Source organism: Gallinula chloropus (genome assembly GCF_964237585.1).
Source record: "Gallinula chloropus genome assembly, chromosome: 3".
NCBI classification, from domain to species: Eukaryota; Metazoa; Chordata; class Aves; order Gruiformes; family Rallidae; genus Gallinula; species Gallinula chloropus.
The window spans coordinates 54819426-54847344 of record NC_140087.1 but is presented as its reverse complement, the minus strand read 5'-3'; the positions used below and the strand labels follow the sequence as shown (position 1 = coordinate 54847344).

General features: G+C 46.5%; 1 protein-coding gene across 2 annotated transcripts in view; it reads left to right on the top strand.

Annotated features, from left to right (window-relative positions):
- Nucleotides 1–27919, top strand: part of LOC311190259 (uncharacterized protein) — a gene marked incomplete at its 5' end in the record, with an annotated part of 57868 nt that overhangs the window by 14212 nt on the left and 15737 nt on the right. For both annotated transcript variants that reach the window (XM_084262130.1, XM_084262129.1), the window contains 2 exons: nt 3584–3659; nt 4927–5417. In XM_084262130.1, the coding sequence (XP_084118256.1) occupies nt 3584–3659; nt 4927–5417 (567 nt within the window). The remainder of the gene's footprint in view (nt 1–3583; nt 3660–4926; nt 5418–27919) is intronic.

The window sequence follows — 27919 nt, the reverse complement described above, 5'->3', positions numbered from 1 at the left end:
TTTGTGCCATGGCTTATAAACATTCACGTGTTCTCACATCTATGTGAATTGAAGATTTCCTTCTCTTAACTGTGTGTGTTAAAGTACAGAGTGTACTGGGCACAATCCTAGTCAGCCTGTTCTAGTTGACTCATCTTGAGGAGGGGCTTGGGCTACATGATACCAAGAGGTCTCTTCAATCTAAACAGTTCTGTGATTTGTGTGCTGTGAATGAGGCCATGATCTAGTGGGATCTTTGACATGGAGATCAAGTTTTCTGTTATTTCAGTGCCACAATTCTGAGTTTGTGAGGCAAGCAAAGCTGTGCTGCCTTGAACAGAAGTAAATCTGTGGCTAATATAAGACAGGGACTGTGCAAAGGAAGGCTGGAGGCCTGAACACAATACTTCTGTGTTTAGTGGAATGCTTTTGAAGAGAGGGCAGTGTTACTGTTAAATCCTGGGAACAGTCAAGGGAGAGAGCATTTATCTCTAACTAATCAGAACATTAGTCTTTGATTCACTGTATCTTTATGGTTTCTGTAAATCCTGTTTATCCATGCAGTCCTCTTTTTGAGCTTCCATTAATATTTGCCTGAGTGGTATGTTACAGCAAGGTGCTTAACATGGAAAATTTGAACTCTTCCAAGATTAATGGTTAGCCTGAGTGATGGTTTTCTGTTAGGAAACATGGGATCTAGGGCTGTCACACATAGGAGCTTGTGAGACTTCAATTCCCACAAGCAGGATATAATTTGTAGAAGGATTTACTAATAACAAGAGAATGTAACAATACTAAACTAGAAGATGCTGCTATATGACAAATTGGGGGGGGGGAATTATGATGTCTGAAAGATGTGAAGACCACGTAGGAAGGTATTTGCATGTATGTAACCAACACAAAATCAGACATGAGAAGACTTCTGAAAGATAGTGCAGGTCATGGGACACCAGAGACAATGTGACTTTAGAGTCTTATCTGCTTAATTCAATCATGCATAAAATGCACAGTTACTGCATTTGAAGGGTTTTTTTATGGTTTGCCTGTGATGTGTATTATGAAAATATTCTCATTTCTGGAGTTTGTCTAGAACAAGGGTATGATAAGCTAGTGGGAGTAATGGTAGAGCACAAACCTGAATGTTGGGAGGAATGTGACTGCAATGTTTTTCCAAAAGAAAAGATGGGAGTCAGGAAGAGCAGCTTAACAGATGTCTCTGCCTTGATTCTGAGAAGCACTTGATATATTTCTCAAAAATCATAGTTGATTCTAGAAGTGCTGGTGCTTGCTTTTCCATGGCTAGGATCGGGAGGATGGTTAGCAAGGTTGTGGGACCCCCTTCTATGAAGCCTTTCACATTGTCATATCACATTAATTTCTTTGCAATGTACTACAGGACCAAACCCACAGACTCAGTATCTTCTTGTTGGAAAGAGGTGTGTCTTCCCTCACAGGTGCTCTGAACAAAGCCTCTAGGAAAGTGTTTGAGGCAGCTCTCAGGGAATTAGTCCTGGGCTGCCTGTGGGAGTAGGGGAGAGCTCAGCAGAGGAGTTATCCATGTTGCATCTAGGGGCTGGCAAAACTCCACTTGTACAAGGAGGAGTGAGTATTTTGGAAGCCCAGGACCAGTAGACACGAAGACCTTCTATATATCAATCATTGACTTAAATCCATCTCCTGTCTTCCTTAAGCATCTCAAGCCAGTGATACTGTTTGGGATTGGACTCTATGAACTCTGAGGTCCCTTCTAACCCCTACAATTCTGTGACTGTGCAGTATCTCTTCGCCCTGCAGCTGCTGAAGGTGATTGTCTCCCTTTTGGAAGCAGCACCATGTATTGACATTTACTAGTATGAGAGGTTTCCCACGCAGAGTCCTGAAACCTGACTGAGAACTCTGGTGTGCCCAAATGTGGGAACGAGCCACCGGCTGAGGTCAGCACCCCTCGGGTTAGAATCGGAGCCTTAACTTGTGTAACAAAGACAGGACCTCTGTCTGTAGAGCAGCTAGCACAATGGCACCTCAGTGTCAGCTGTCCCCTCTATGAACTGCCATGGCACAAACAAGGTATTATACCTGTTCTGGGGACAACCAGAAGTCTGTTAATTTGGCAGTGTTCCTCAGTGCCAGCTGTCTTTATTAAATAGCGCGTGCGTGTGAATACGCACAGGCAAGTTGTACTTGTGCTGGGAAAAACAGCCCCCTCCGTTTACTTTGGTAGTGTCAGCAATGGGGATAAATCTGTGCCCCTTTCCTAATCCAGACTAGCAAGGAAGGAAGATGTTTTCTGGTTTCTTAAAGGTTAATGTAAAAATAGAAGGGCAAAAGGGAGCTTTAAAAGAGGAGGAGGAAAAAAAGGTGGCAACTGGCTTTTGAAGGAGCAAAACCCCCAAACGCAACCCTGGAGGATGGTTGCAAAGTAGGTGTGTTGATTCAGTAGCAGTCAAACTCAGTATCAGAGTTTCTCCACTATTCCTGCTTCTCTGCATCAGCTGTTTAGTCTTTCATAGGCACCTAGTTAAGTGTAGTTGCTCTTTTGGCTCTCTGGGAGGCTGAAACACTCCAAGGACATTTCCCTAGGAACAGTGGTGGGGTGAAATGAGTCCATGTGAGTGTAATGGTTGCATGCTGCAAACAGCGCATCTGACACTTTTAAAATGGAAACAAAACATGTAACCTTTTGAAACCTATTGCCACTGTATCCTGTTGTGGTCAAGTAACTTGTGAGACACAGCTAAGAATGGTAAGGATGCTTGTTATTCTAGGTAATAAGGTGTGAGGAATAATAAAACTCATCTTGCAGTGATGGCTCTTGTAAAGGTTTCTTTTGAAGTATTGCATTTTACTGTGACCTACTTGGTAGGCAACTACCAAGTTTGCTCAGTGTATACAGCAAGGAGTTTAGTCGAGTTCATCAGCAGACCCAGAGCAAATGTTACTGAAAATTCCTGAGCAAAAAATATGTGAGTTCTCATTGCTCTTGGAGAATTTAAGGGTGTTAAGTGTACTGTGAGACTCTGCTGGCGGGGACAAGCATGATGTTGCTTGCTTCTCTGGGAGGGCCTGTTTCTTTCACTTCTGTTGCATTCTTCACTGTTTTCCTGCAGGAAAGGCTGTTCTTTGGTGGGTTATGTATGTGTGGGTACGTACATAGGAGGGCTAAACTTAACATGCCACTTCCATTTGTGGGCACCTTGCAAGATGATAGTGCTGTTGACAGGATGTGTCTTTATTTCGGTAGTGGGTTTTGGAGATTCAGTTGTCCGCGTGATGTGGTAAGCCACCATGGTTATAAGCTCAGTGTGTGGGGAGCTAAGGGCAGGCTATGTTCGTTGTGCTTGGGAAATAGTTCCCTGTGCAGTAAGGTAGAAATAGTGGTGGGCTGTGTGTTTTGTGTTCCTGCAAGTAGGAGGATATGATGGGAGTTTGAGGTTGGGAGAGGAGGATGTGTATTCAGGGAGGTGCTACGGGACGGGTATGTGCGGTTAGGTGGGGTAGATGCCTGCAGGATATGGGATGGGTAGGGTGGGGGAAGTGGCTTGGGCAGCAGCAAGGCAACATTCAGTATTCACAATGAAGCTTTTTCTTTCTCCTTGCCCCCTAGATCTCCTACCCCCCAAGTGATGAGGACAGCGATGACTCTGAGGGAGAGAACCAGGAACTTGCTCAGATCGACAGAGGTAAAGGGATGAGATAGGAGGGTCCTGGGATGCTACAACTGAAGTCTGTTTTGCTTTTCACTTTTGCCATTTCAAGTGCCTTTTTCTCTGTCTCCAGTGTACCACAGCCATTTGCATCAATTCAGTCACCTTATAGTCTTTGGGACCTCACAGGGAGAAGATGCTATTATCAGGTGCTGCAGTTGCACTTTTCTTACCAGAGACCGACATTATTAACCACAGGCCCCAGTGCTGCAGACATGAGGGACAGAAGGTCTACAATTGGGCCAGCAGCAGACCTAGGACTAAAGCTACCTTCTGTTCTGTGCTTCTGCACCTGCATTATCTTTGCTCTTGGTTTCTTCTTCCTTGTCACTTCCAGTTTTGACTTCCCTTTCCTCCTTCCCCTGGACTCACTTGTCTGATTAGCTCACTCCTTTCTGCCTCTACTGTTGTTACTGGACAGCTGTATTCTTGAATCTAGATGAGGGTCTTTCATTGAGGCAGGACAGGCGCTCTGCTATTCTTTTTGGACATAGTACAATGCAGCTTAGAGCTGCAGGTGAAATATCTGGTAAATGCATTTATTGAGCTATGTTAAATCTCTGCCATTTGTGCCTACCCTGTGTTTTACAGTAACTTAGCTAAATTCAAGTGGATTCTTATGCAAAAGCAGAAGTTGTTAAATTCCTGACCCACAGGACATGTTCTGTTGAAATTCAAATCTCTGTTCCAGATGCTTAACATGGAAAGAGCTCAGCAGAACAGGTAAAGCACGCCCAGCCTATGGTGGAAGGCAGGTTTTCTTACATGGCCAGCCTTGTAACAGAGAGGGCCTTTTACCTCCAGCCACCAGATCTGTTACTTGAGCCACAGCTGTGTTGCTTAGAATAATGTAACTAATTAACTTCCTCTGGTTTGAGAACTGGTGACTAGAATTTAATGTTTCTAGCTAGAGTTAAGTGGCTAACACCACATTTGCAAGGTTGTACCTTCTCCACCTTTAGGGCTTGGGGCAGGTGGCAGGTCTGTGTTTTTGCTCTGCAACTGGATTTCCAGGTGACAGTTTGCAAGGGGATGTCTAGTCATCTGGTTCAAAAGTTCTGGATGCTTCGGAAGGGGAGTGCTAAGCCAGGGGTATTTTTATTCTTGGGAAGTGAGGGGGAAGGCTGAGAACAGCTCAGAAGTTTACTTAGGAGGAGGTAAAAACCCAGGAGAAAGCAGGCCCAGTTTATCAGGGCACGAGCTGCAGACCTGCTGCCACTCCTCTGTCTCCTCCTCTCACCAGAGAGAAGACGAAATTGTACCTTGACCCCTCTGGCCAACAACCAGCTCCAGAACCAGGAGAACCAATGCTGCAAGGTTCGGGCCCTCTTTCATGCCAGCCTTGACCGCCACAGCTCAGAGGAAGAGCTGGAGCGCATCAACCGGGAGTTCGCCGCGGAGAAGCGCAAGTGGTCGCAGGTCAGCAGGCTCGCCTGCTGCAGCGACAGCAACAACACCTCCTCCAGCGACGACGAAGTGAAGAACTTGTGCGCTATGTCCTTCCGGCCTGTGGCAGAGCAGGCTGATGGCCTGCACAGCAGTCCAAGCCCTGTGCTATTCAGTGCCTCCCCTCCCAAGAGACTCCAGCCCCTGGTGCGGAGCCCAGCCTCCAGACCTTTAATCCTCACCAGCGTCGGGGCAGGCCTTGAGCAAGTCATGCCTTGTAAGAGACACCGGCAAGGATATGGGGATAAGGTCAGCAGGCCCAGCCTTGACCTGGAAAAAATGCAGCAGGTAAGGCAGAACTTCATACGGAGAGAGCAGTGTCACGTCAGAGCAGGTGTTGTAAGTAAAGGTGGAAGAGAGTTATTGAGGCAGCGTTCAGTCAGTTCATGTGGCTGCTTCTTGTGATCGTGTCTTCAGAGGCATAACTGCTTGGGATAAATTAGGCCTAAGTGTAAATACTTCCCTTGAGCAGTAAGGCTGATGCTACTTGAGTGGCTATTGCTAATGTTGGGCTGTTCTCTTGCAATCCCCATTAGGAAGGCACCACCTACACTGTCTGGTTATTGAATGACAAACAGAATCGCTGGAGTTCGTTTTTTGTCAAGTTACCTCAGCTGCCATGAGCTGAGCCCATACCATTTACTCAAAAATAAATTAACTCCATATAAAGAACACCTCTGGGGTGAAGGTGAAGGTGGTTGTAGGCTTGGTGATAGGCATTTCCACACTTGTTGACCTCCTCAACCTGAGGTCTCTTCATGCCTCCTAGGAGTCTTAGACATGTAATACTGCTCTTTACCTTCTCAATGCTTTATAAACAAACTGTTTGAAGTCTGCTCTAAATGCAGTTACTCTTGATTTTTGTAGGACTTCTGTAGGGGCCTGGGATTGAGATGTAGCAATACTGGAAGTTTGCCTCATCCCTGAAGAGGCTGGGAATGAGGCATGCTTGGTATTGGTGGGCTGGGCTGCCTTGTGCAGTGCCCATCTGGTGCCTCTCTTTCAGAAGGTGTTGCTGTAATTTGTATTTCAGCTGACCCTTCATTATTTGCTTTTCTTGTACTGGTGGTGTCAGTTTGAAAGAGTATCTGCAGACATCTGCTGACCCCTGTACATTGCAGTAAGTTAAAGATAGTTATTTTAATGTCTGAACTTCCCCTTATTAGGGAGGAATTTCAGTACCTCTGGTTGGATGTACTAGTTTTAACCTCATTAACAAGACTCCCTTAAAGCCTACAAGATGGACCCACTAAAAAAGGACTATATTTTTTCAAAGATCTAGAAAAGTGAGACCCCATCCGTTTCCCATTACATTGCCACTTGTTCTCAGTCCTGCTGGCAGCATACATCCCATGAATGCATAATGCAGAGATCTGTGGATTCAGTGCAGTTTTCCTCATCTCCTCTTCGCCCTTCTAGCCAAGTTTCTGCTCACAGAACATTCAAAAGGCCCAGTCTTGCATTTCACATCACTCAAATCTTCTACTGATACTGACAGATTTTTAATTAGTCTCACATCCTAATGAGAGGAGAAGAAAGCTGGTAAGTAAGCCTGTGCCCAGCCTTATTTGGTTTTTTTTCAGTGTATGCGAGTAAATGAGAAAATGTTCCTTTTGACCCAGGTGCTTTCTCTGATTTGGATCCCAGGCATAGAATCTATCTGCTCTGCATTCAGTTCTGTTCAGCAGTGTGTTGGTGAAGGTTAGGGGTTAATTTAAATAAGCTTTCCATTTTTCAAACTGTTGTGGTTTTTCTGGGAAACTGAGAACGATTTGCTTCCTGCTTCATCAGGTCTCTATGCTTCTGGATTAATTATGGCAAAGACTTCTTGCAAAAGAAATTGAAATCTGGAGTGAAGGGTGGTGTGTTTAACACTTTTACTGTAAATGTCATTAATATTTCTAGGCTGTGGAATCCCTGCTACAAACAAAGGATATTCAACTAGGGGTTTTAAAAGTGTCCATTTTCTGGGGGGAAAGCAGGGGAGAACATGCAAGCTGAGATGCAGCCTGAATATTGTAACAGTGTTTGGTCATTTGTATTAACTTCATAGTTCTAACTGGTTCATTTTCAATCAGTAACAAAGCTTTATGATGACATCTTGCTTGCTATCTGTAGCTGTTTCTGCTACAAAGATCATAATAGAAATAACATTGTAGATTCAATCTTCTGCTGACCTGTGGATTCTCATCAGCTTGGCTAAAATCAGTGATCTCATTTCATATGACAGTGATATCAAACTGGGGTTTCATTTTTAGTTCTGCCACAAAGTCCTTGTATGAAGCTGGGCAAGTCTCATTCAGTACCTCCATTACCTGTAAAATGGGACTAGGGTGTGTGTTTCTTGGTCTGTTTTCATTCTCAACAAAAATGCCTTTTATTAACCTCCTGGGCAGCACTTGGCATTGTGTATTTGTGTATTGTTTTTCAGGCAAACAATGCAAGTGAAGAATGATAATATTCAACTGGCTTCTCTGAGGGTTCATTTGGGTTCTGAATATCAAGTTATCTTGCTTTGTGATTTCCTATCTGGGCTATCATGTGCTTGCCCATGTGAGTGCAGCTAAAAAGCTTGATCACATGGAAACTTCTTTGAGCATCAGATATAGATTTCACTTTATTGTAGAATCATAGACTGGCCTGGGTTGGAAGAAACCTTAAAGATCAAGTTCCAAGCCCCTGCCATGAGCAAGGACACCTTCCACCAGCCCAGGTTGCCCAAAGCCCCATCCAACCTGGCCTTGAGCACTGCCAGGGAGGGCACAGCCACAGCTTCTCTGGGTGGCCTGTGCCAGGGCCTCACTGCCCTCAGTGAATTTTATCTACCCTCCTTCAGCTTAAGTGGCCATGTCCTATCACTGCATACCCTTGATAGCTACACCCATGGGTCTTGCTTCAGCTTTATTCTAGGCCCCCATCAGGTACTAGAAGTCTGTTATATGGTCTTGCTGGACCCTGTCTTCACAGGAGAGGTGCTTCAGTCCCCCATGCTCCAATGGCCCATGTCTTATACTGGGGACCCTAGAGCTTGATATAGTACTCCAGGTGGGGTCTCATGAGTGATGGAGAAGGGAAGAATCACCTCCTTTGACCTATTGGTCATGCTTCTTTTGATGCAGCCCAGGATGTATTTGGTTTTCTGGACTGCAAGTGCACATTGATGGCTCATGTTGATCTTCATGACCACCAACACCTCTGAGTCCTTCTCAGGCCTGCTTTCAATCCATTCTCCATCCAGCCTGTCGCTGTGCTTGAGTTTGCCTCTACCCATGTGCAAGGGTCCTTGCAGTTGGCCTTGTTAAATGGGCCTGCTTCTCTTAAGCCTGTCAAGGTCCCTCTGGTTGGCATCCCTTTCCTCAGGTGTGCCTTTTGCTAAGGAAGGGCAGCAAATTTGGGAGACACAAGCATGTTGGGGGCAATCTAAGTGCTTTTAAGGGGTTAGGAAATTATGCTATGCTTTTACCTCCATGGCCTATGGCTAAACAGCAAACTCCATCATCTTTGCCTTGCCTGCTGAGAGACTGAACTGAAAAGGTTGCACTGGAGCAGGTTTAAAAGGTCATGTTTGGTTAGGTGTGATGCCATGCCTTTCCAGCTTCCCGGGGCAGCATGAGTGCTCTTTTGCCCCTCAGCCATGAATTTGGACAGTTGGTATATTTCCCACCCTGGCTGGCTGGTCAGCAGGCCACCTAGCCTCTTCCCAGTTGAGGCTGAGTGAGGGCAATTCAATGCATGCTTTTCTTCTCTCCTCCAAAGGACTAGAAAATTAGCTTAGACTTTTTTTCTTTCTTTCCCTAATTGGGTGGAAACACCCTGGCTTGTGCAGACACCCACATGGCTGCAATGAATGCCCTCTCCCAGCCACCCCTTAATCGTGGTCCTTGGACAGCAGTTTCATTACATGCAGGCCCTGCTGCCAGCCACTTGCTATTTAATGAAGGTTCTGCATGTCCTAGAAAGATCATGGCTGCTGCCACTCTGTTTGTCTCAGATCTGAATTTGTTGGTGTTGCTCAAGAACACAAGATCAGGGAGAGCAGGGATATCCTTTGGTGGCTCAAGGTGAAGGCACGAGGATCATCTGAGATGTAAGGAAGTCCAGGGTGTCACAAAGACCCCTTAGCGATGCTGAGCTTTTTTCGCAGGGTATGAGACCAGTTTGGCTTGGCATGTCATGTAACAGATGGAGAGGAAGAAAAGGGTCTGTCTAACCTGTGCTGTTGGCTGGGGGGGGGAGTGGCTGGAGCTCCTTTGAAATCTACTTTGAGCAGCTTGAAATCAGAGTGTAGCATTTGCAGAGAGAGATCATAAGAGATCTCCCTTGGAGGAGAGCAGCTTTGGGTTGGCACAAAGAGTAATCCAAATTGTTCTTGTCTGTGTGTGGCTGGTAAGGAACACATCATTCTGAAGTGCAAGGCAGAGAGTTTAGGTACATGAGTAGATTTCCAGTTACACTAAGAAGTCACTAGGTAGTTCTGAGCAAGCTGTGAAAGCCTCTCTGCTGTGTGAGTAATATCAATACTCTTGTCTTATGGATGCTAAATGCATTCTTTAAAATGCTTTAAGATGCTGGGGTGGAAAAGGCCAGCACAGAAGAGAAACACCTCCTGTGCTAACATTTGGATTTCTCACCACAGATAATGCACCCTATTGTGCCAGCAGTTTCAGTGCACAACAGGTGAGTGGAACTTAGTCTTGGCTTGACACTGGATGTGATGTGGGTACAGTGTGAGCCCTGTTCTGGGTTGAGCTGTGTAATATCAAGCCCCAGAATCCCACTGCTGCATATTTGAATATTGGCATTTTGGTTGGGCTGGGTCTGGCAGGGTGATTGGCATCGAAAGCTTTCTTTGGGCTGATACTGGCTGTTTAGAGGCTGCAGGATGGCACTTGCACATGACCAAGGACCAGCATGTGAGCCCTGGTAGGCTGGGTTCCTGGCTTTGGGGTGCTAATGGCTATAGGGTGAGATTTCTGTATTCTTAGCACAGCTGGGCTTTGCCCTTGCCTGTCTCTCCAGGACTTGACAAATAGCTTCCAGATAGAGAACACATGAGCTTGTGAGTCCTTTTCACCTCTTGGCCCCCTGTTTGAATCCAGGCTTTGTCAGTTCCTGAAAATTGCTGTCATCTGTGTGCTGGCCTGAGCTTGCCTCTGTGCTGGGGGGGGTGCTGGAAAACCCACTGCTGGTGCTGGTGGCTGTTTCATCACTGTCTCTGTCTTGGGCCTCACTCTCCAGAGTGGCTGAGTGGAGTTCAGGGGCCTGTGCAGTGTAATGGCTTACGCCATTTCCTAAGGGGCCCAGTGCCAGAGCTCGTCTATCCCAGGTGTGAGAAGTTGGGTCATAGCAGTTCTTTGTCCCTGGGTGCAAGTGGAGTCCTTGTTGAAGCAATATTATAAGGAAACTATTGCAGAAACGGGTTGCACCATTACAGAATGAGAAATCCTGCTTCTGGTAACCTCCCGCAATCTTACTTTTATTTTTCCCCAGAAATATTCTGCAGCAGCTGTTTCTCCAGCTCTGAAGCCCCTGTCTATCTCACCCCTGCCAATATTTGGCATGGAAGGAGCTAGCAAAACAAATGCTATGCCTGGCTGCTGTGAGGCAATCCTAGCATGAGAAAGTTTGGGACTGAAAATGATTAATTACGTTGTCCAGTCTACTTGCCTGTGAGGGTGTAGCTCTGTGGCAGGAGGCTCTGGGACTCTTGGCATGTACCACATGAGTGGGCAATAGGGCATGATAGAACTGTCTCATTCTTTGTGCTTTTGGAGGAGATCTCTTCTGGGTTGATGTCTGCTATAAAGATTCTTTGGCTCAGTGCCACCCAGATGATGTCTAGTTTGTTGATGAAGGGGTTTGTAGTCTGACAGTAGTGGAGAGAGGGAGGGTGGGAAGAAAGGGTGCTGTCTGGGAGGTAGAGACTCAATAGCAAGGGAAGGCATGAGGAACTCCACCCTGCCCTGAGGAGAGGATTATGACTTTGCCAGGCAGCAGATATCTGTCTTTTTCTCAGTCCTCTAAGTGTTCCCTCTATGGTTATCTAATCCGTGCAAAAACATGCTGTAGTGGAAGTGCCTTTGTGCTGCCAGGGTACATGAGAGCAGTGACCTGTGTATAACTTGGCCTAGCTGCCTCTCCCACAAAGGTAATGGTTTCCTCTCCTCTCCTGAAGGAGGTGAGTTGACTGCACTTCACTGAGTAAGGCTCACCTGCTGCCATCGTGCCAGCTTGTAAATGCCAAGGGTAGGGCAGGTAGGATAATCTAGTTCTACTCCTAAGCTTTCAGCATGACAAGTTAAAGCATTCTCACAGGATGGTTGAGCTTGCAAGGGACCTCTGTATGTCATCTTGTCCAACTGCTCGGCTCAAGCAGGATCACCTAGAACTATCTCCAGACAGCTTTTGAGTATCTCCTCAGAAGAAGACTCCACAACCTCCCTGGATAACTTGTGTTGGTATTCAGTCACCCTCACAGTAAAAGAGTTTCCTGATGTTCAGAGAAAACCTCTTATGTTTCAGTTTGTGCCCATTGCCCCTGGTCCTGGCACTGGGCACCACTGAAAAGCATCAGGCTCCATCCTTCCTTCAGATATTTGTACAATGAGATCCTCTGAGCCTTCTCCAGGCTAATCAGTCCCTGCTCTTTCAGCTTACCTTCATATGCCCTTCATATGTTCCTTAATCATCTTTGTGGCCCTCCATTGGACTCTGTACCTCCATGTTGCTTTTGTACTGGGGAGCCTAGAACTGAACACGGTACTCCAGGTGTGGCCTCAAGTGCAGAGGAAAGGGAATGGATCACCTCCCTCAATGTGCTAGCAACACTGTTAGTGTAGCCCAGGATATCTTTCACCTTCTTAGCAGCAAGGACATATTGCTGGGTGATGCTCAATCTGGTGTCTATATGACACCCAGATCCTTCTCCACAAAGCTGCTTCCCAGCTGGGTGGTCCCCACCATGTACTTGTGCTCGGGGTTGTTCCTCCCCATGTGTGGAACTTTGTACTTCCCCCTGTTGAACTTTGTGTGGTTCCTCTTAGCCCATTTCTCAAGCCTGTTGAGGTGTATCTGGATATCAGCACAACTCACTGGTGGTGTATCAGCTGTTTCTCTCAGATTTGTCATCAAACTTGCTGAGAGTATACTCTGTCCCATTGTCCAGATCATCAGTGAAGATGTTGGAACAGGACTGGGTCCAATACTGACCCCTGGGGTACATCACTAAGTGCTGGCTTCCAACTAGACCTCGAGTCGTTGATCAAAATCCTCTGAGCTCACTGTTCACCAAGGCTGTTTGCCTCACTGCTCATCCAGCCTGTTACATCAACAGCTTCTCTGTGAGGATTCTGTTTGCTGTAAATTGTTGAAATACTAAATTAATTTCTGTGCAAGTCTGGCTCCAACTCTGTCCTGCCCCGTGACATCTGTTGGTACTGTGTTCATCTTTTGGGTGTGCTGCTCTCAGACTTCCATTCTGATCACCCACCTCTCCTTAGACTTCTTTTACTATTGTGTCAGTCCTGGCACAAAGTGTGTTGGCTTATCCATTCCTATGATCTAACACTTCTGCTCTTCTCCCTTAATCCTTTCCTTGTTTTGCCTGAGTGCACTTTTAATCTGGTTTTGGTACACATGCAAAGGGGCAACAGTTCAAGAGGGAAACATAGAAGTGAGCCACTATGAGTGCCTCTGAAGTATTTCTCTCTCTTTTTCCCTGGGTATCTGGCAATGGAACTTTGCCCTCTTTTCCTGAGAGCTTGCATGTTGATGAATATAGATTCTATCCTGTTGGGATTACCATGGCACCTTAGTACCAGCTGAGCTCTCTCCAAGTGGTAGCCAGAATATTGGCTGCAACCTCTGAAACCTACCTGGTTCCTTGAGGGGCTGCTCTGAATCTGGAAAGAGTGGGGGTTATGTTGATCAGGGTGATTTGGGGTGCACCAGAGAGCTTAGTTGAGGAAAAGGAAGATGAGGGAAGGAGATCAGATGTGGCTGAAGTTTGGGTGAGAATATGTTGAAGGCAAGATATCTGTAAGATAGGAAGGGGAAGAAGATGGTAAGAATAGGTGGAGATAGAGTTAGAGTTATTTTCTTGTATTAAGATTACCAAAGGGACAGTAATAGCAGCTGGCACCAGCAGCAGTAAATTACGAGCCTGAGGTTAAAGCCAAGGACTTATCATTTGGATTGGCAAGCTTGCTGGCTACTGTCCCAACCCTGCTGTCTTTCTTTTTTTCCTCTAAGCTCTAAAGCCTGGTAAGAAGGTATTAGACTAAAGCTGATTCTTTGGCTGCAGACCAATGAGAGGAGATCAAATGGGCATATGGGCACCATTGGCATGTATCCTTGATGTCACTTAGAGAAGTCCTGAGGGATGCTGTGTGAAGCTTGGACTTTTGCTGTGACTGAGGGGCAGGTAGGGCTGGAGGGGCGAAATTTGGGAAAACCCAACCAAAACAGTGTTTCTACCTGAAAGTGGCTGCCAGAATCTGTGTATGTGAAAGGACATGGTTGGGGTCCTGACCTCTTTAGTGTTTTTCTCAAAGCACCACAGAAGGTAATTCTGACTGAACTAGCTGAAGGAAAAGCCCAGTCTCCTGTACCTGCTGGCAGGGGTTTATGATGGGCATCCTGCAGGTCCCACAAACATCACTCAACAAAACCTAGAGATCTTAACTGCAGCAACAATGCAGCTGGTTAAAATGGGATTTGAGGTGGGGTGAATGAGTGTTGTGTTGGATAAGCAAGTGTGGCCATCCTGCAGCATACCCCTGTTCTGTCTCCTGTGTGTTGGCTGTTACAGGTTCTTTTCAAAGAAGGTTTTCCAAAGGATATTTTTCTTTCTCATTTTGACACACTACAGTGCAGAAGGATAATGCTGGCACATTCTCTTTCCCACTCTCTGAATTCCGCCCAAGTAGCCTCAAGGGCCTGGCAGATTAAGACATTTTGCTGAAACCTGTTTTTACTTTCCAGCAAGACCAGTTAGTAGTTATTGATTGGAAGTGAAGGTCAGGACCTCCTCTACAGTATTGTCCTCTGGAGTGCAGGGCTGGATTGTCCTCACTGCCCCTCGCCTTGGTGTGCCTGGACTAGAAGGGCTGCCTGGGTTGGGTCCCAGTGTGGCTGTTGAGTTGGCCAGATACCTCTCCCTTCCCACTCCTCCCTCAGCATGTGGCTCATTGTGATACAAATATCTCATGGTGGCCTGGGGAGAGCAGGAGTTTGCAGGCAGCTTCACCATATGCTGTCACTGCCCATGTTGCATTTGGTCTGCGGATGAATGGATCTCTCCTCAGGCGTGATAAGTTACATCTTCTGCTTATGGTGGCGACTTCTGAAAAGGAGAAGGCCTTACAGTTTACTTTGGAGGGTCAGTGAGGTGAGTTTGAGGAGACTGCAGAGGGTAAATGGCTCTTCAGAGCCGAGCTGGTTATTCATCATGTAGTCCAGAGAGTGTTTTGCTTGCTTTTCTTACTTTATTATGTAGACTAAGAAAGGAAATGAGCAGAAGAGATAGGTTAGGCTTTTTCTTTTGTTCCTACCCTACCACCACTGTTGAGCACTGAATTTCCACTTACACAAGTGACCAGACTCTTAAAATCAGCACCCACAAGATAAGGGCTGCTACTGCCTAAAAATCAGATGGCAAGAGACTTGTTGAAAGCACTCCACAGAAGTGATGGTAGCAAGGAATGGAAAGCAAGAACTGCTTTTTCCCTTCCTGCTGGTGCTGCATCACCCCATATCTCTGGAGTGGGACACCTTCCCTGGCCAGCATAGCTTGACACTGGTGTTTGGGGGTGCAGGTGTGCTTTGCACCCTGCAGTCTCCCCAGGGAGCAGTGAGAGGGAAGGAGGGTGGTGGCAGAATGGGTTTGGAAGCAGCAGAAACAGGGCAGTCACGTGATGGTGCACAAGATGCTGGGCTCTTAGGCTCCAGTTTTGCCTCTGCAGACTGACAGCAAGCAGCTTGTCCCAGAGTGTGCCTCAGACTTGAGAATGCAGCAGCCATTACTATTCAGTGGGCAGAAGCTGGCTGAGCTTTTAAGGCCAAGCTTGTGACTCAAGCAAACACTCTAGGAAATACTGGCTTTTGAGAGGAGCTTTGGCGTGGTAGAGTAGCCAGCCTGGCTGTCAGCAGCACAGCTGTCCTTGGCCTGGGCTGGGGTTTAGCTCTGATTTTTCTGCCTTAGCTCTGAATAGCCTCTCCATTGTTGGCTCACACCAGAACAGCACTGCTGGGCTCTGCTCACACTTTCTTTCAGCCTGCTGATGTCAGTGGGGGTTGTGGGCATTGGTCCACAGCTCATCTCACAGGAGGGGGCACTCAATAGAGGCATCTACTTCTCATGTAGATGGAGGCTGAGTTAAAACAGAGCAGATTCACTTCTGACACTCTCTGCCCTTCTCCAGAGCTGTGTTACTAGATACACACTTCTTAAGCTACAATTGGTTTTTGAACTGCAATTGGTTTAGAAGAGATGACCAGTAAGTTGGAGATAAACCCTCCCTCTCCAAGCAAAAAATGTAAAATTACATTTTTCTAAACTTAGTTTCAGCAGCATAGTAGGTGTCCTGGGGGCCACAGATAAACTTTAAAAAAAAAATAAATTAAGATACTTAAGAAGAAACCCTATTAAGTTTCTAGTTTTCCTCATTGAAAATCTTTTTCACTCTCCTGTTGGACTTTGCTAGTTCATGCAAAGCAATTTCTTTACAAACAAATTAGAAACTGAGGATCCTCCTGTGTGTTAAGAACTTAACATGAATGAGAAATCTGTGGTCATGTATAAGTTAGGGCAAACTATTAATTCAAAAATGTGCTTGTGTCTTGAAAATCCTGGCATATCCTTATAAGCTGTAACTTAATGCATTTGATTATGGAAAAATAGTTTGAGCAGTTATGCAAAGGATGAAACCCCAAATAACTTTGCAATTTACTTTGCAATCTTATTGTGGGGATGCTCTTTTTTGCCTACCTGTGTAGAGTTTAGGAACTCCCTCTCTTGCGTATTGCTTCAGAGGCTTGTCAGGCATTCCTGTTGGCTACAGCATGATGATGTGTGGGCATAATACACTTAAACAAGGAACAGCTTAACAAATAATTTTCCAAATTGCTAAGCTAGTGGATCTGTGCAGTTCCTCATGCAGGTTGAAACATCCTTAAAATGGAGCAAGTCAGGTGTCTGATTTTGTCACTGCTGCAAGCCCATTACTTGTCCCATGGCAGGAGATGTGGTTTGCAGATGGGAAATCTGCCAGAGGCCAGGGAATGCCCTGGGTTTGTGCAGGGAAGCCAGTTACTGATATTATTTGCTGTATGTACAGGAAAGGCAAGCCTCACACGAGAACATGGTGTACCTGGTTAGATAAGACTGCATGGTGAGCATACCTTAATGTTGAGTCTTGAAACCTAAGCTGTGGTGCTTTGTTCAAAGCTCTGATTGAAGCAGCACAGTGAGCTCGTGCTGTGTGTTTTCATTGTAGTTCTGCATTTGGTGTGGTGTTGAATCAAGCTCTTAACTTGTTTTCAACTTAATATAATTTCCTGTCATCCTCTGAATAACACAGCCAGCTCTGTGATTTCCCTCACCAACTTAGAAACTGAGTGTCATTACAAGCAGTGAAACTGGTGCTTTTAGAAGACATTTGAGCACAAAGATGTCTAGTATGACATCTTGGTATTCTTGTATCTGTTCTCTCACTGTACACCTCATGTTCTTAAGTCTGACTGCTACACAAGGTGTAAAAGGCATTTTTGATGTGCTACTTACTCCTGTTTGCATTTTGCAGACTCTTACTATGGGCAGTTATGCTAAACCACCTATGGGAAGACCCTAGATAGGAGTGAAACAGTAAACAGCAAGAAGCTGCAAAAAAAAAAAGTCAGATTGCTATCTTAGTGTAACTGCTGGTTGGGTTAGAAGCAGAAAGCAGCAGAAGCTGCTGCTGTAACTGAGACTTGCCTATGTTTCTTGGCCCACTGTATAAAACTCTTACTGATCTGAGACACTGATCCATTTGTTTTCCAGACACAACCATCCAAATCACTCAAATACTCTCAAAACTATTCATACAGGTGTGGTATAAATATTTACTTTTATTATCAACCTTTCTCTGCACAGATGATTTTAATGAACTTGGTCTTAGGACCTTCAGGTCTGCCTTAGTGCACTGCTCTTTCTTCCTTTGATGAGATGATCTGAACTTTTGCCCTTCTCTGTGGTGGGTGAATGAGCGCTCTTGGTCCTGGGACCATGACCATTTCGTAAGCATGAGAGAGACCAAAATCCTGAACTGAAAAAAGGAAATGCTGAAATGAGTTGTGTGCCAAAAGTGATTTGTGTAGGAGCTCTGCCATGTGTAGTACAGGTTCTGTTACGGATCTTACAGGCTATTGACTTGAAAGTTTACTTCCAGTTGTTGGGAAAGTGGATCTTGATGAGACAGTGGAGTGGCACACATGAGGTCAGCAGTTCTCAGAGTTCTTCAGGCACCACTCTAAGGGTTGCCATGCTCTGCAAGTGCCTGTTACAAAGGGCAGTGGCTTGCTTCTAGCTCTGAGCTGGCACATCACTGCCACGTATAGGGGAAGTTCAAAAGGTTAGCAGCATAGTATGTATTCCATGCTGGCACCTATGGATGAGTGGTGAGACTGCAGCTCAGGGCATTAAAGTGTCCAGGGAAAAGCCCCATTTGCCAAATTGGTTGTATTGCTTCTTACACTGTGGAGGCTTCCCAGGCCCAGCTTCTGTGCCATTGTGAGCCATGTGCAGCCTTGAGGATGTGAACAAAGAGGTTGCAACAGGGTACCTGAATCAACACTGAGTGCTGAACAACCATGCTGAAGGGCCAAAGCACTAGTGGGGGGATACTGGTTCCTCTGAAACACTTCTAAGCTGTTAACATGGGTACAGGTCTAGGCCAGCCCTTTCCAAATTGGTAGCTCAAGCCCCATCACAAGCTCTGAGCTTCAACCTGCAAACACCACCCCAGGCTGTGTGTGGTGTGTAGTGTTGTATTGTGAGGCAGGTGTAGGCAGGTGCTGGTGCATGTGGGCATGTGAGAACATTCTCCAAGTACAGTGGTTAGTTATATACTGCATAAATGGAGATGCTTCCTGGAATAAGAGGCCTTTATCCTATAAGCTAGCTTGCCACTTCTGCATGTTCCCTTGTCACTAACACGTATGTGAGGTGCAGGGGAACAGGTAAGTAGTAGGGTGGGGAATGTGAGAACAGTTAGGTTACTTTATCATGTCTCTCTAGTTATTAATGTTCTGCTATTCCCACTTCAGAAATGTCTATTTGAAGATAAAAGATGCTCTCTGTTTTGTTAGTCATATTCTGACCTCTAGTCGCTACTATAGAGGTTGTTTATGTAAAAATCACTTTCATGTGTCCATGTAAACAAACAGGATCTCACAAATAGGCATAGTCATGTGAAAGATGATGCTGAAATATACTGCAGGGCTGTGCAGACATGACATGTACATGTGTATGTGTCTTGGGAGGAGCAGTGGGACTCTGTGCCCTGTGTCAGACTCTGTGGAGCCTGAGCAAGCCCCATGGCTTGTGACATTTGCTTGTTTGAGACGGGCTTGTTTTGGTTTCCCAGAGCTGTTTATGCAGTCAGTCTGGCTTTTTCAAAGTTTCTTCCCTGTCCACAAATCCAGCTTCTTGTCTGAAGATGTGATTGTATGTGTTTTCTGCTTGAAGTTGCCTTTCTGAGGCAGCACCAGCTGAGCCCAAGGCAAGGGTTCTCACAGGGTAATGTCCCTTGCATGCAGCTGGAGAAGAGGGTAGGAGGCAAGTGAGTCACCTTTTGAAGTTTCTATTGTGAAGAACAGTCCATGCCTGCCTGCCTGCCTGCCTTCCATGCCATGGAACAAACCTTTCCTCACTTATTCCTTATTCATTCCTCACCAGCTTTTTATGGGGGTGTGATGTCAGGTGGTGTGGAAACAGCCCGGGCTAACTCAGCTCTCCTGTGCTGGCTGCCTCGGGAGGTTAACTCTGGCCTGGCCGGAACCAGGACAGTTGTGATTAGTATATACTATGTGGCTCTCTCTTTTGAGAAGCTCCACTAAGACAACCTTCTGGCTAAGAATCTGCTGAAAAGGTATATATTTCAAGTTCTCCCCAGATAAAGCCCTTGATCTCCATTGGATGTCTTGTGTGATGGGCTGGGTGGATACAGCAAAGGCTTTATATGTCCTAAAGAGTCCCACATCCTAACTATAACCTCTAGGACAGGGTTTTTTTTGGCTGACAAACAGGCATTTGTGGCCAAGAAAATTTATACTTTTAAACACAAATACTTGATATTGATGTCTATTGCATTCAGGTTGGCACAAAACCATGAAGAAACTGGCTTAAATATAAGTATTGACCTGGGTTTTCTTGCCTTGCTATCCTTTCCTTTGCTGGGGCAAACCTGCAAGCCTGCTGTCTCTTCTGGAAATCTGGTGTCCCAGATGCCTTGGCCATTCACTTTCTGGCTGGTATGCACAGGGCCCTGTGGCTTGCACAGGGCCCTTGGAGTGGCTCATAGTTTAAGTTAGCTGAGGATGATGTAAAGGTAATTTGGCACGTGCTCTGGTAGTGCCTGTGGCCTTTGGGTTTGGAGCAGCCATCTGTGGATTGATTCTCTTCCTCTTTGTGTCCCTGTAATGTTGCAGCTGACATGAGTCTGTACCTTTCACCGATTTTAATTTTCTCCTTTCCCAGGGTATACAGCTGTGTGACTTTCAGAGCCCTCTCTGTCTTCCTGCTTAGAGGAAATTGTATTTACTCTATTGCCTGACTTGTGCTGATGCCTTAACCCTTTTGTGGTGTGCTTGGGGACAGTGGTTAAGCAGCAAAACGGTGGAAGCGTCTGGAGTTCCTTATTTCAAGCCCCCATCTCTCCTGTCCCCCATGTGCTGCAGCAGCGCTGAGGACAAGGGTGGGGGGGGTGTAAGCTGCAGGAGGCAGTGTGCCTTCTGCCCTGGCTCTGCCGATGGGAAAAGCCTGTGGAGAGGAGGGAGGGCTTTGGAGTCATGCCTGAGCCAGGGCTCCAGTTAAGTCATGAGCTGGGACTGCAGAAGTGAGACCAGCTATAGAGACATCAGATGATATGTTAGACTAGACTGGATGTTTCCTATGGACAGTTTTGGAGACAAGGCTGGGAATGAAGGAAGGAAACAGTCAGGTTGGCAACCCTGAATTACAAGCCTTGTAAGCTTTTTATCAGGAGCTGCTACCATGCCTGCCAGCTGTGAAACTAGACCCCCCCCTTTTCCCTTTGCACCCCTCCTTCCTCCCCAGGCTCTAGTGAGCAGGAGGGGCAAGCCCAGCATTTGAACTTTGGTAACTTCAGCATGTGCAGATGAGTGGTAGGGAATTAATGAATCCTGACCCTTCTTTATATTTTTGTAACTCCACAGGTGCTGGAGTCTCTGGTCAGGTCTGTTTCCTGCACAAATGGAGCTTTGCATTTTTTCCAGGCCTCAAAGAAAGCTCAGCAAGGGATTTGGGGTTGGCGGGGAGTGAATAGATGAGCCATCTGATGTACCCTGCAGATCAGCAGACTTGGACTCTGCCAGACCAGCAGGAGAAGCGTCTGCTGAGCCAGAGATGCTTCATACAGAGTGTTTGCTTCCTATATCCCCAAATTGAAGCGATGAAAGTGCTCGGGCAAATCTGGCCTGTTTTGTCTGTGCCTGGGGGGACAGGGCTTCTGTAGCCATATAGGGCATATCTGGAAGCTATGCCACAAAGGTAACAGAGGAGCAGTAGAAAACCTCTGTCACCTACAGACTGTTTGCTTAGACCATAACTGTGTAAGGAAGTGTCTGTGTTTGTGTTAGCTGTGGCTCCAGTGTGATATTCAGGGAGAACTTCAAAAAGCAGCCTATGATTTGGATAATTTTATCCTCTCCCTGGGCCTTGGGAGCAGTGGGAATTCAGATGCCCTGCCAGGTGGCAGAGTCTTGCTGGCCAGGCTTCAGGTCCCACTCTTCTGTAGCAGGCATTGAGCAGCCTGGTGCCACAGTGTGGTGATCAACTGTGTGTCATTCTGGATTGAGATGCGACTGGCTTGTGCTTTAGAGAGAAGTTGCTTGTGGGATTGACTTGCTGTTCTAGTGGTGAAGACTTGCCTGTGGTTCAGGGCGCCATTTTGTTTGCCATTTCTCAGCTGTCACTGCTGAAGAGTCCCTCCCAGGGGTGACTAATGACACTGTTTTGGAGCAAGTTCATTTTAACCACACTAATTATTTTAGTGTAGTTTTCATGGTCTGCCACTTACTGAGTGTGTGTGTGATCCCAGGAAAGTCCCTGCACTATGCTTTTTTAGGGCCTTGTCTGGGTTGTTTTTGTGGTATTTTTAATTTTAAATAAACTTTAATTGTTAACTTTTAATTTAATGTTAAATTTAAATTGTTAAATTTAATTTTAAATGGTGAGGCTACACCTCAAGTACAGTGTCCAGTTCTGGGATCCTCACCATAAGAAGGACATTGAGGTCCTTGAATGACTAAGGGCAACCAGCCTGGTGAAGGGGCTGGAGGGCAAATCCTGTGAGGACTGGCTGAGGGAGCTGTGGATGTTTAGCCTGGAGAAGAGGAGACTGAGGAGAGACCTTATCACCACCTACAACTACCTGAAGGGAGGTTGTAGAGAGGTAGGCGATGGTCTCTTCAGCCAGGTGACAGGAGATAGAACAAGGGGAAATGGCACAAAGCTGTTCCAGGGCAGGGTCAGATTAGATGTTAGGAAAACATTATTCACTGAAAGAGTTGTGAGGGGCTGGAACAGGCTGCCCAGGGAGGTGGTTGAGTCACCATCCCTGGATGTGTTTAAAAAAAGGGTAGATCAGGTACTTAGGGATATGGTTTAGCATAGGGTGGGAATGGTTGGACTTGATCTTAAAGGTCTTTTCCAACCTTGTGATTCTGTGATTCTCAATGATCACTTACTAATCAAAATTTCCTTTGTTGCTCTCTCCAAAGGTGCTAAGTGGTCAGTGCTTGCACTGTATGGATCCTCTGGAGCAGTGGCACTCGCTTGCAGAGGCGCTGCCTGGAAAACTGGGGCTCCCCTGTCTGATAGAGGTGGAGGGCCCTTTATGACAGTGAGAGACCAAATATATGGATGCTTTGAAGGGTTTTCAAACAGATTGTGCATTTTTGCCACACTTATGCTCATTAATGACTAATTCAATGGAATATGAAATAGAAATAACTATCTAAAGTTCATGAGACTTTTTGAGGTATTCCACAGTACCACCACAGCTTACAGGCTTTGGATGTTGGGGTTTGGCCAATATCATCCTCCTACAAACCACTTAAATTTGCCTGTATTTTAAAGTGCTGGGAGGCTCTCTAACTTCTTGAGGAATCTGACAGATAATTGTGATTTAAAGCTGTGACTGAAATATAGCCTTCCTGGTGCTATGCTGCTGCAGGGGCTGGGCAAGGAGCTTGTGTCCACATCTGGCACGTGGACATACTGGGTAGTAGTCTTGCACCCCTGGGTCCAGACAATGGGTTCTTCCCTGGCTTGGGAGTTCCCTGGCAGATGTCTGCACGGAGCGATGCAAATGCAGAGGACCCTTGGGTGACTGCTGGGAAGGCCTGGTCCCCTGCTTCTGCTGATTAGTCATGTTGTGTGCCTGAGAGCCTGAGCCTGGCTGGGGGTTAAGGTCAGCTGGAGTTGCTTCAGCTTTACAGCAGTAAGGAGGAGCCTGTGAACTACTTCTCTTTCTTTATGGCTTTTGTATGGTAGAGCTGAGGTGATACCCATGCCTGAGCAGCGGTGCTGGGTGCCAAGGAGTTTAAAAACACGGTCAAAAAACAGCCTACAAAATAGTTTTAGAAGTTTGGTTTTGCTTGTTATCCTCAAACCTGTATGGGGAGGTCAGACCTGGTATCACCCCTGCAAAATACTCCCCACCATGTTGAGGGAAGGACAGGAGCTAGCCATGTGGGCACGGGGCATGCTTGTCTGCAGAAGCAGAGGGCACTGGGCTGTGGGGTGTTAGCTTGGACACAGCAGCAGCTGTTGGGGTGGGGAGGCACCAACACTTCAGCTCTGCTGCTGAGCTCTGTCTGGGGCTGCGTGGGGCTGCATGCTTGGCTTTGGAGATAGTGGATCCCCTTCCTTGAATTCAGCTGGTGCTGTAAGAAGGGCCTGGGTGAAATCCCCCTGCTGCATCAGTAGCGTGAGGCTGCTGCTGTTCTGCCTGCCTGTCTGTGTGTGTCTGTGTGTGTGTGTGTGTCTGTGTGTGTCTGTGCTCTCTGGCTGCTAGCAGCTGTGGGCCTCCTGCCCCCGTGGCCCCCAGGGCCAGCCGCCCCGTGCCACGCGGAGGGCTGGAGGTGGGACTCGGCCAGGCAGAAGCCTGCAGCCGCCGTGTGCCACACAATAGCCACTTTGTGGAGCGCCCTGACCCCATCTGCCCACGGTGCTGCAGCTGCGCCCCTGCCCCGCGCCTTAACCCTCTGCACGCTCCCCCTGCCTGAGCAGTGGTGGGGCAGGGGACACCCTTTGTTCAGCAGCTGGCTGGAGGGGGAGGCTGTTCCTGCTGGCCAAAACCCGGCTCTGGGGGGCTAGTAGGGAAGGAGACCCGGCAGGCTTTTTAACTCTCAAGTGCCTTCCCAGGAGACAGGGCCGTGCAGCTGTGCACCCCCAGCCAGCTCGGCGCAAGCCCTGGGAGCAGTGGTGGGCTGGAGCTTATGCATGGGTGTTGCTTCTGCACTTCATTTCAGCACCTTGCTGAGGCCCCTTCAGCCACTTGCTTATCAGGCCAAGGGGGTGCTCCACTGCCTTACTGTCACTTTTTTGCCTTCATGGACATTGCATCACTGGGCACGGCTTCTCCCTTCACATCAGCTTTCTGCAGGAACTTGAGTACAGTTTTTCTTCATGTTGCAATGTTTCTGCTTTTGGCTCTTTTTCTAAACAAGTAAAGCAATATCATCAGTCAGTTTCTGTATGTTCTGTGATAGACATCCAAGCCTGGTCTACCTTGCTGTTCCTGGAGAGCTCTGGATTGCTGGGGAAACTGGCTGGTAGGGTTAAGAGCATAGAAGTAAAACCAGTTACAGAGCTGAAGAGTCTTTGTCTCAACTTGGTCTGCTTAAAACATTGTATTCTGTTGAGAGCTTTAAGATGTGAAGTCACACCTCTCCATGCTTTCAGCCAAAGTGCACCAGCCCTTCTGTGGAGGGTCCTCAGCAAGGTGGGCTGTTGACCTGCTTGAAGTTCTTCTAAAAGCATGGGGTTTGAGTCAAGTTACAGCGCGGTGACTGAATGCAGACTTTAAGTTTTGAAGTCATGTTCATTAAGCAAGTGAAGATCCCAACAGAATCCTGAAGTCGTAACAAGCTGATACCAGTATCTAGCATTTGATGAAGTGTAGTGATTTATTGTGTATTCTGTGCTTTTGTTTCTGAAATAGACTAAACTGGTTTGGAAAAAAGGCAGTAGTTAAACTGCATCCAATTGTAAACAGGACTTCAGGTTTAAAACTACAACCAGATAATAAAATTAAATAACTTAAAGAAAAACCTTTACCAGCAGACAAAGGAGCTGCTGCTTTGTTCTATGGAGGTAGTGAAAATGAAACCATTCTAAAAATAAAGATGCGCATATAGAAAGCAGATGTAAGATGAAAGGCATTTATTAATAAACAAGCTGATAGTTTGCATTGCACATTGATTTAAGAGATTGTCCAAATACTTAAAACTTTTAAAATTAAGCTGTGATTCCTGCATTTAAATTGTTAATTACCAGAGTTTTAAGTGTTTGGTGGTTTAACTGCTGTAGTGTGACACAAATTCATCTGTCTTGAGGATTTCACCATTCCTAGGATGACCTCATACTAAGAATGCCTATACAGTACAGGAGTTCTGGATACAGTAGCTTATGTGCATAAGCACATACAGGCATGCATCTCTCACCACCTGGGCTAGTTCAGGACTGCTCAAGTCTATGTTAGAGGACTTGGAGCACTATTGTTTAACCAGAGATGTCTCCTGAAGCAGGGCTGGACTAGAGCTTGCTCAGAGAGAAGCAGGGGTGGTGCTTCATCTCTGCTCTTCATGTGGCATTTTGTTGTGACAGCAGTGTGCGGCAAAGCCACATGTGTGTGGTGAGAGGTTCATTACTGCATGTCATCCAGTAAATATGTAACCCTCAAAGTGATCCCTGCAACTGTCTTTTGAACCCAGGTCCAGGATGGAGAGAGTCTCTGGGTTATGAGCAGAGAGTATTTGTGTAACAGGAGGTAAGATTGGTGGGAGGGTGCTTAGGCTCAACTGATTCTGCTGTTTTCTGGGAGCTTAACCCTAAAATGTTCCAATTCAGCCTTATTTTTAGAGTGAGGCTTGACTCTTGTGCCCTCAGAAAGACTTTCCACATTTCCGTAGTCATGTCATTTCCTCTTTTTAAGTAGAAGCCGCAGCAGATAATAAAATAAACTTTCCTTCATGCAAATGATAGTGCTCCCAAGCTGTAGGTTTCAGCTCTGATGCCAGCAGCTCTCTGACCCACAGGAGGGACTTTTTAATTGAAATAGGGAGGCTGAGCACAGACACTGCCTCTTTCTTCCATTTCCTTTACTGCAGGTAGAAGAAAAAGTTCCAGAAATGAAACCCTATGGTTTATTCCCAGCTCTGCTCCTAACATTCTCCATGGCCTTGGGCAAATCTCTGCTGCTCTCTTTTGTTATAGCTCCCAAAATATAATTCAAGGAAATAAAACTGCACTTCAGGATTGGCCTAGTAGTTAGGAATAATCCTGGGTTTACTAAACTTAATGTGTCACCTTCCTTAGGTTCCTGTTGGCTTTAGGCTACTGGAAGTCATGTAGCCAAATAAATGTTGTTTCAGCTCTGTCTTGTATCTATGTAAACAGGAGTTAATGAGTTGCTGTATCTCATGGCTGGCTTGTGACGTGGAGGTCTCCAGAGGGAGGATGAGGAGAGGCTGCTGTGGAAAGTCCCCTGCTGTTGCTAGGCAGCACTGAGTTTTAGCTTTCCCCATCTGAAAGTCTGTGCTCAGGTTTGGCAAGGAAAGGGGAAAACCCAGGGATGGAAAACCACACAAGGATGCTTGACTGACTTTTGTAAAGCATGGCTTTACTGTGCTGGGTGCAGAGAGCGTGTGGCTGCAAGTGAGGTGGAAGCAATTTGATTAAATAGAATAACATTTGATAACTGGCCTTCTGTTTATTCACTCTCAGCTGCAGGATCATGTGGCTGCATTGTGCTCTCCTTGTTTTGTCTTCTATGATGATCTTGGACCCTTGCAGTGAAGTTGGAAGAGCGCAGCACAACCAGGCTTGTTTCACTTCCATTCTAAGTGGAAGTAGCAAAACCCAGCAGTTTCAGAGCTTCCTCTGCTGAGGTTGATGCTTTTTGCAATCTGCAGAGGACAGGATGTCATGCTCTCATTTTATCATAGAACCATAAACTGGTCTGAGTTTGAAGAAGCCTTAAAGGTCATCGAGTTCCAACCCCCCTGCAACCAGCTGGGACACCCTCCACTAGTCCAGGTTGCCCAAAGCCCCATCCAACCTGGCCTTGAACACTGCCAGGGAGGGGGCATCCACAACTTCCCTGGGCAGTGTGTTGCAGGGCCTCACCACTCTCACAGGGAAGGATTTCTTTCTGAATATCTAATCTAAATCTACCCTCCTTCAGCTTAAGGCTATTACCCCTTGTTATATCATTATGTGCCCTTGTAAACTGTCCCACTCCATCTTTCCTGTAGGCTCCCTTTAGGTACTGGAAGGCTGCTAGAACATATGCCCAAAGCCTTCTCTTCTCCAAGCTGAACAAAGCCAATTCTTTCAGCCAGTCCTCATAGGAGAGGTGCTCCAACCTTCTAATTATTTTTGTGGCTTTCTTCTGGATACACTCCAATAGGTCAATGTATTTCTTGTGCTGGGGACCCCAGAGCTGGATGCAGTACTCCCAGTGGGGTGTCCCCAGAGCTGAGAGGGAGAATCTCCTCCCTTGACCCGCTGGCCATGTTTCTTTAGACGTGGTTGGCTTCCTTTACTGCCACTCCATGCTGACAGTGTTTGTTAAGCTTTTGCCCACTAGCACTCCCAAGTTGTTCTTTGGGCTTTTCTCAATCAGTTCTCTGTCCAGCCTGCACCTGTGGCTGGGAGTGCCCTGACAGGACCTTGCACTTGACCTTGTTGAAGTTCCTGAGGTTTGCACAGACCCACCTCTTAAGCCTGTCGAAGTTGATGACATCCCTCCTCTCCAGGACGTTGATCACACCACACAGCTTGGTGGGTTTGGTTGATGCACTTGATCCCACTGTCCATGTCCCTTCAAAGACACCTGGTAATCACCCCAGAGGAATACTGCTCGTCACTGGTATCCACTTGGACACCAAACTGTTGACCACAGCTCTGAGTGTGACCATCCAGCTAATGCCTTATCCACGAAGTGGTACATCTGTCAAATCTGTGCCTGGATTGGAGACAAGGATGTCATGTGGGACAGTGTCTATCCAGGGGCACATCAGTGCCTTCTGAGTAGTTTGGTGCTTTAAAAAAAATATTATGTAGAGCATCCTGCTCTTGCTGCACAATGCAACTTCTTGAGCTGTAGCAATCATGCAAGTAGTGGTAAGATCCTCAATTGAAGCTCATCACAACAGCACTGCTAAAGAGCATCTCTGTTTTCTGCCAGAAGCGTAGGACTTGGGATACAGCTGAGCACTTGAATTCTTTTTTTAGTGGAGTCTGGCTGGTTGTCCATCTACCCACAGGCCAGTTCAAACTT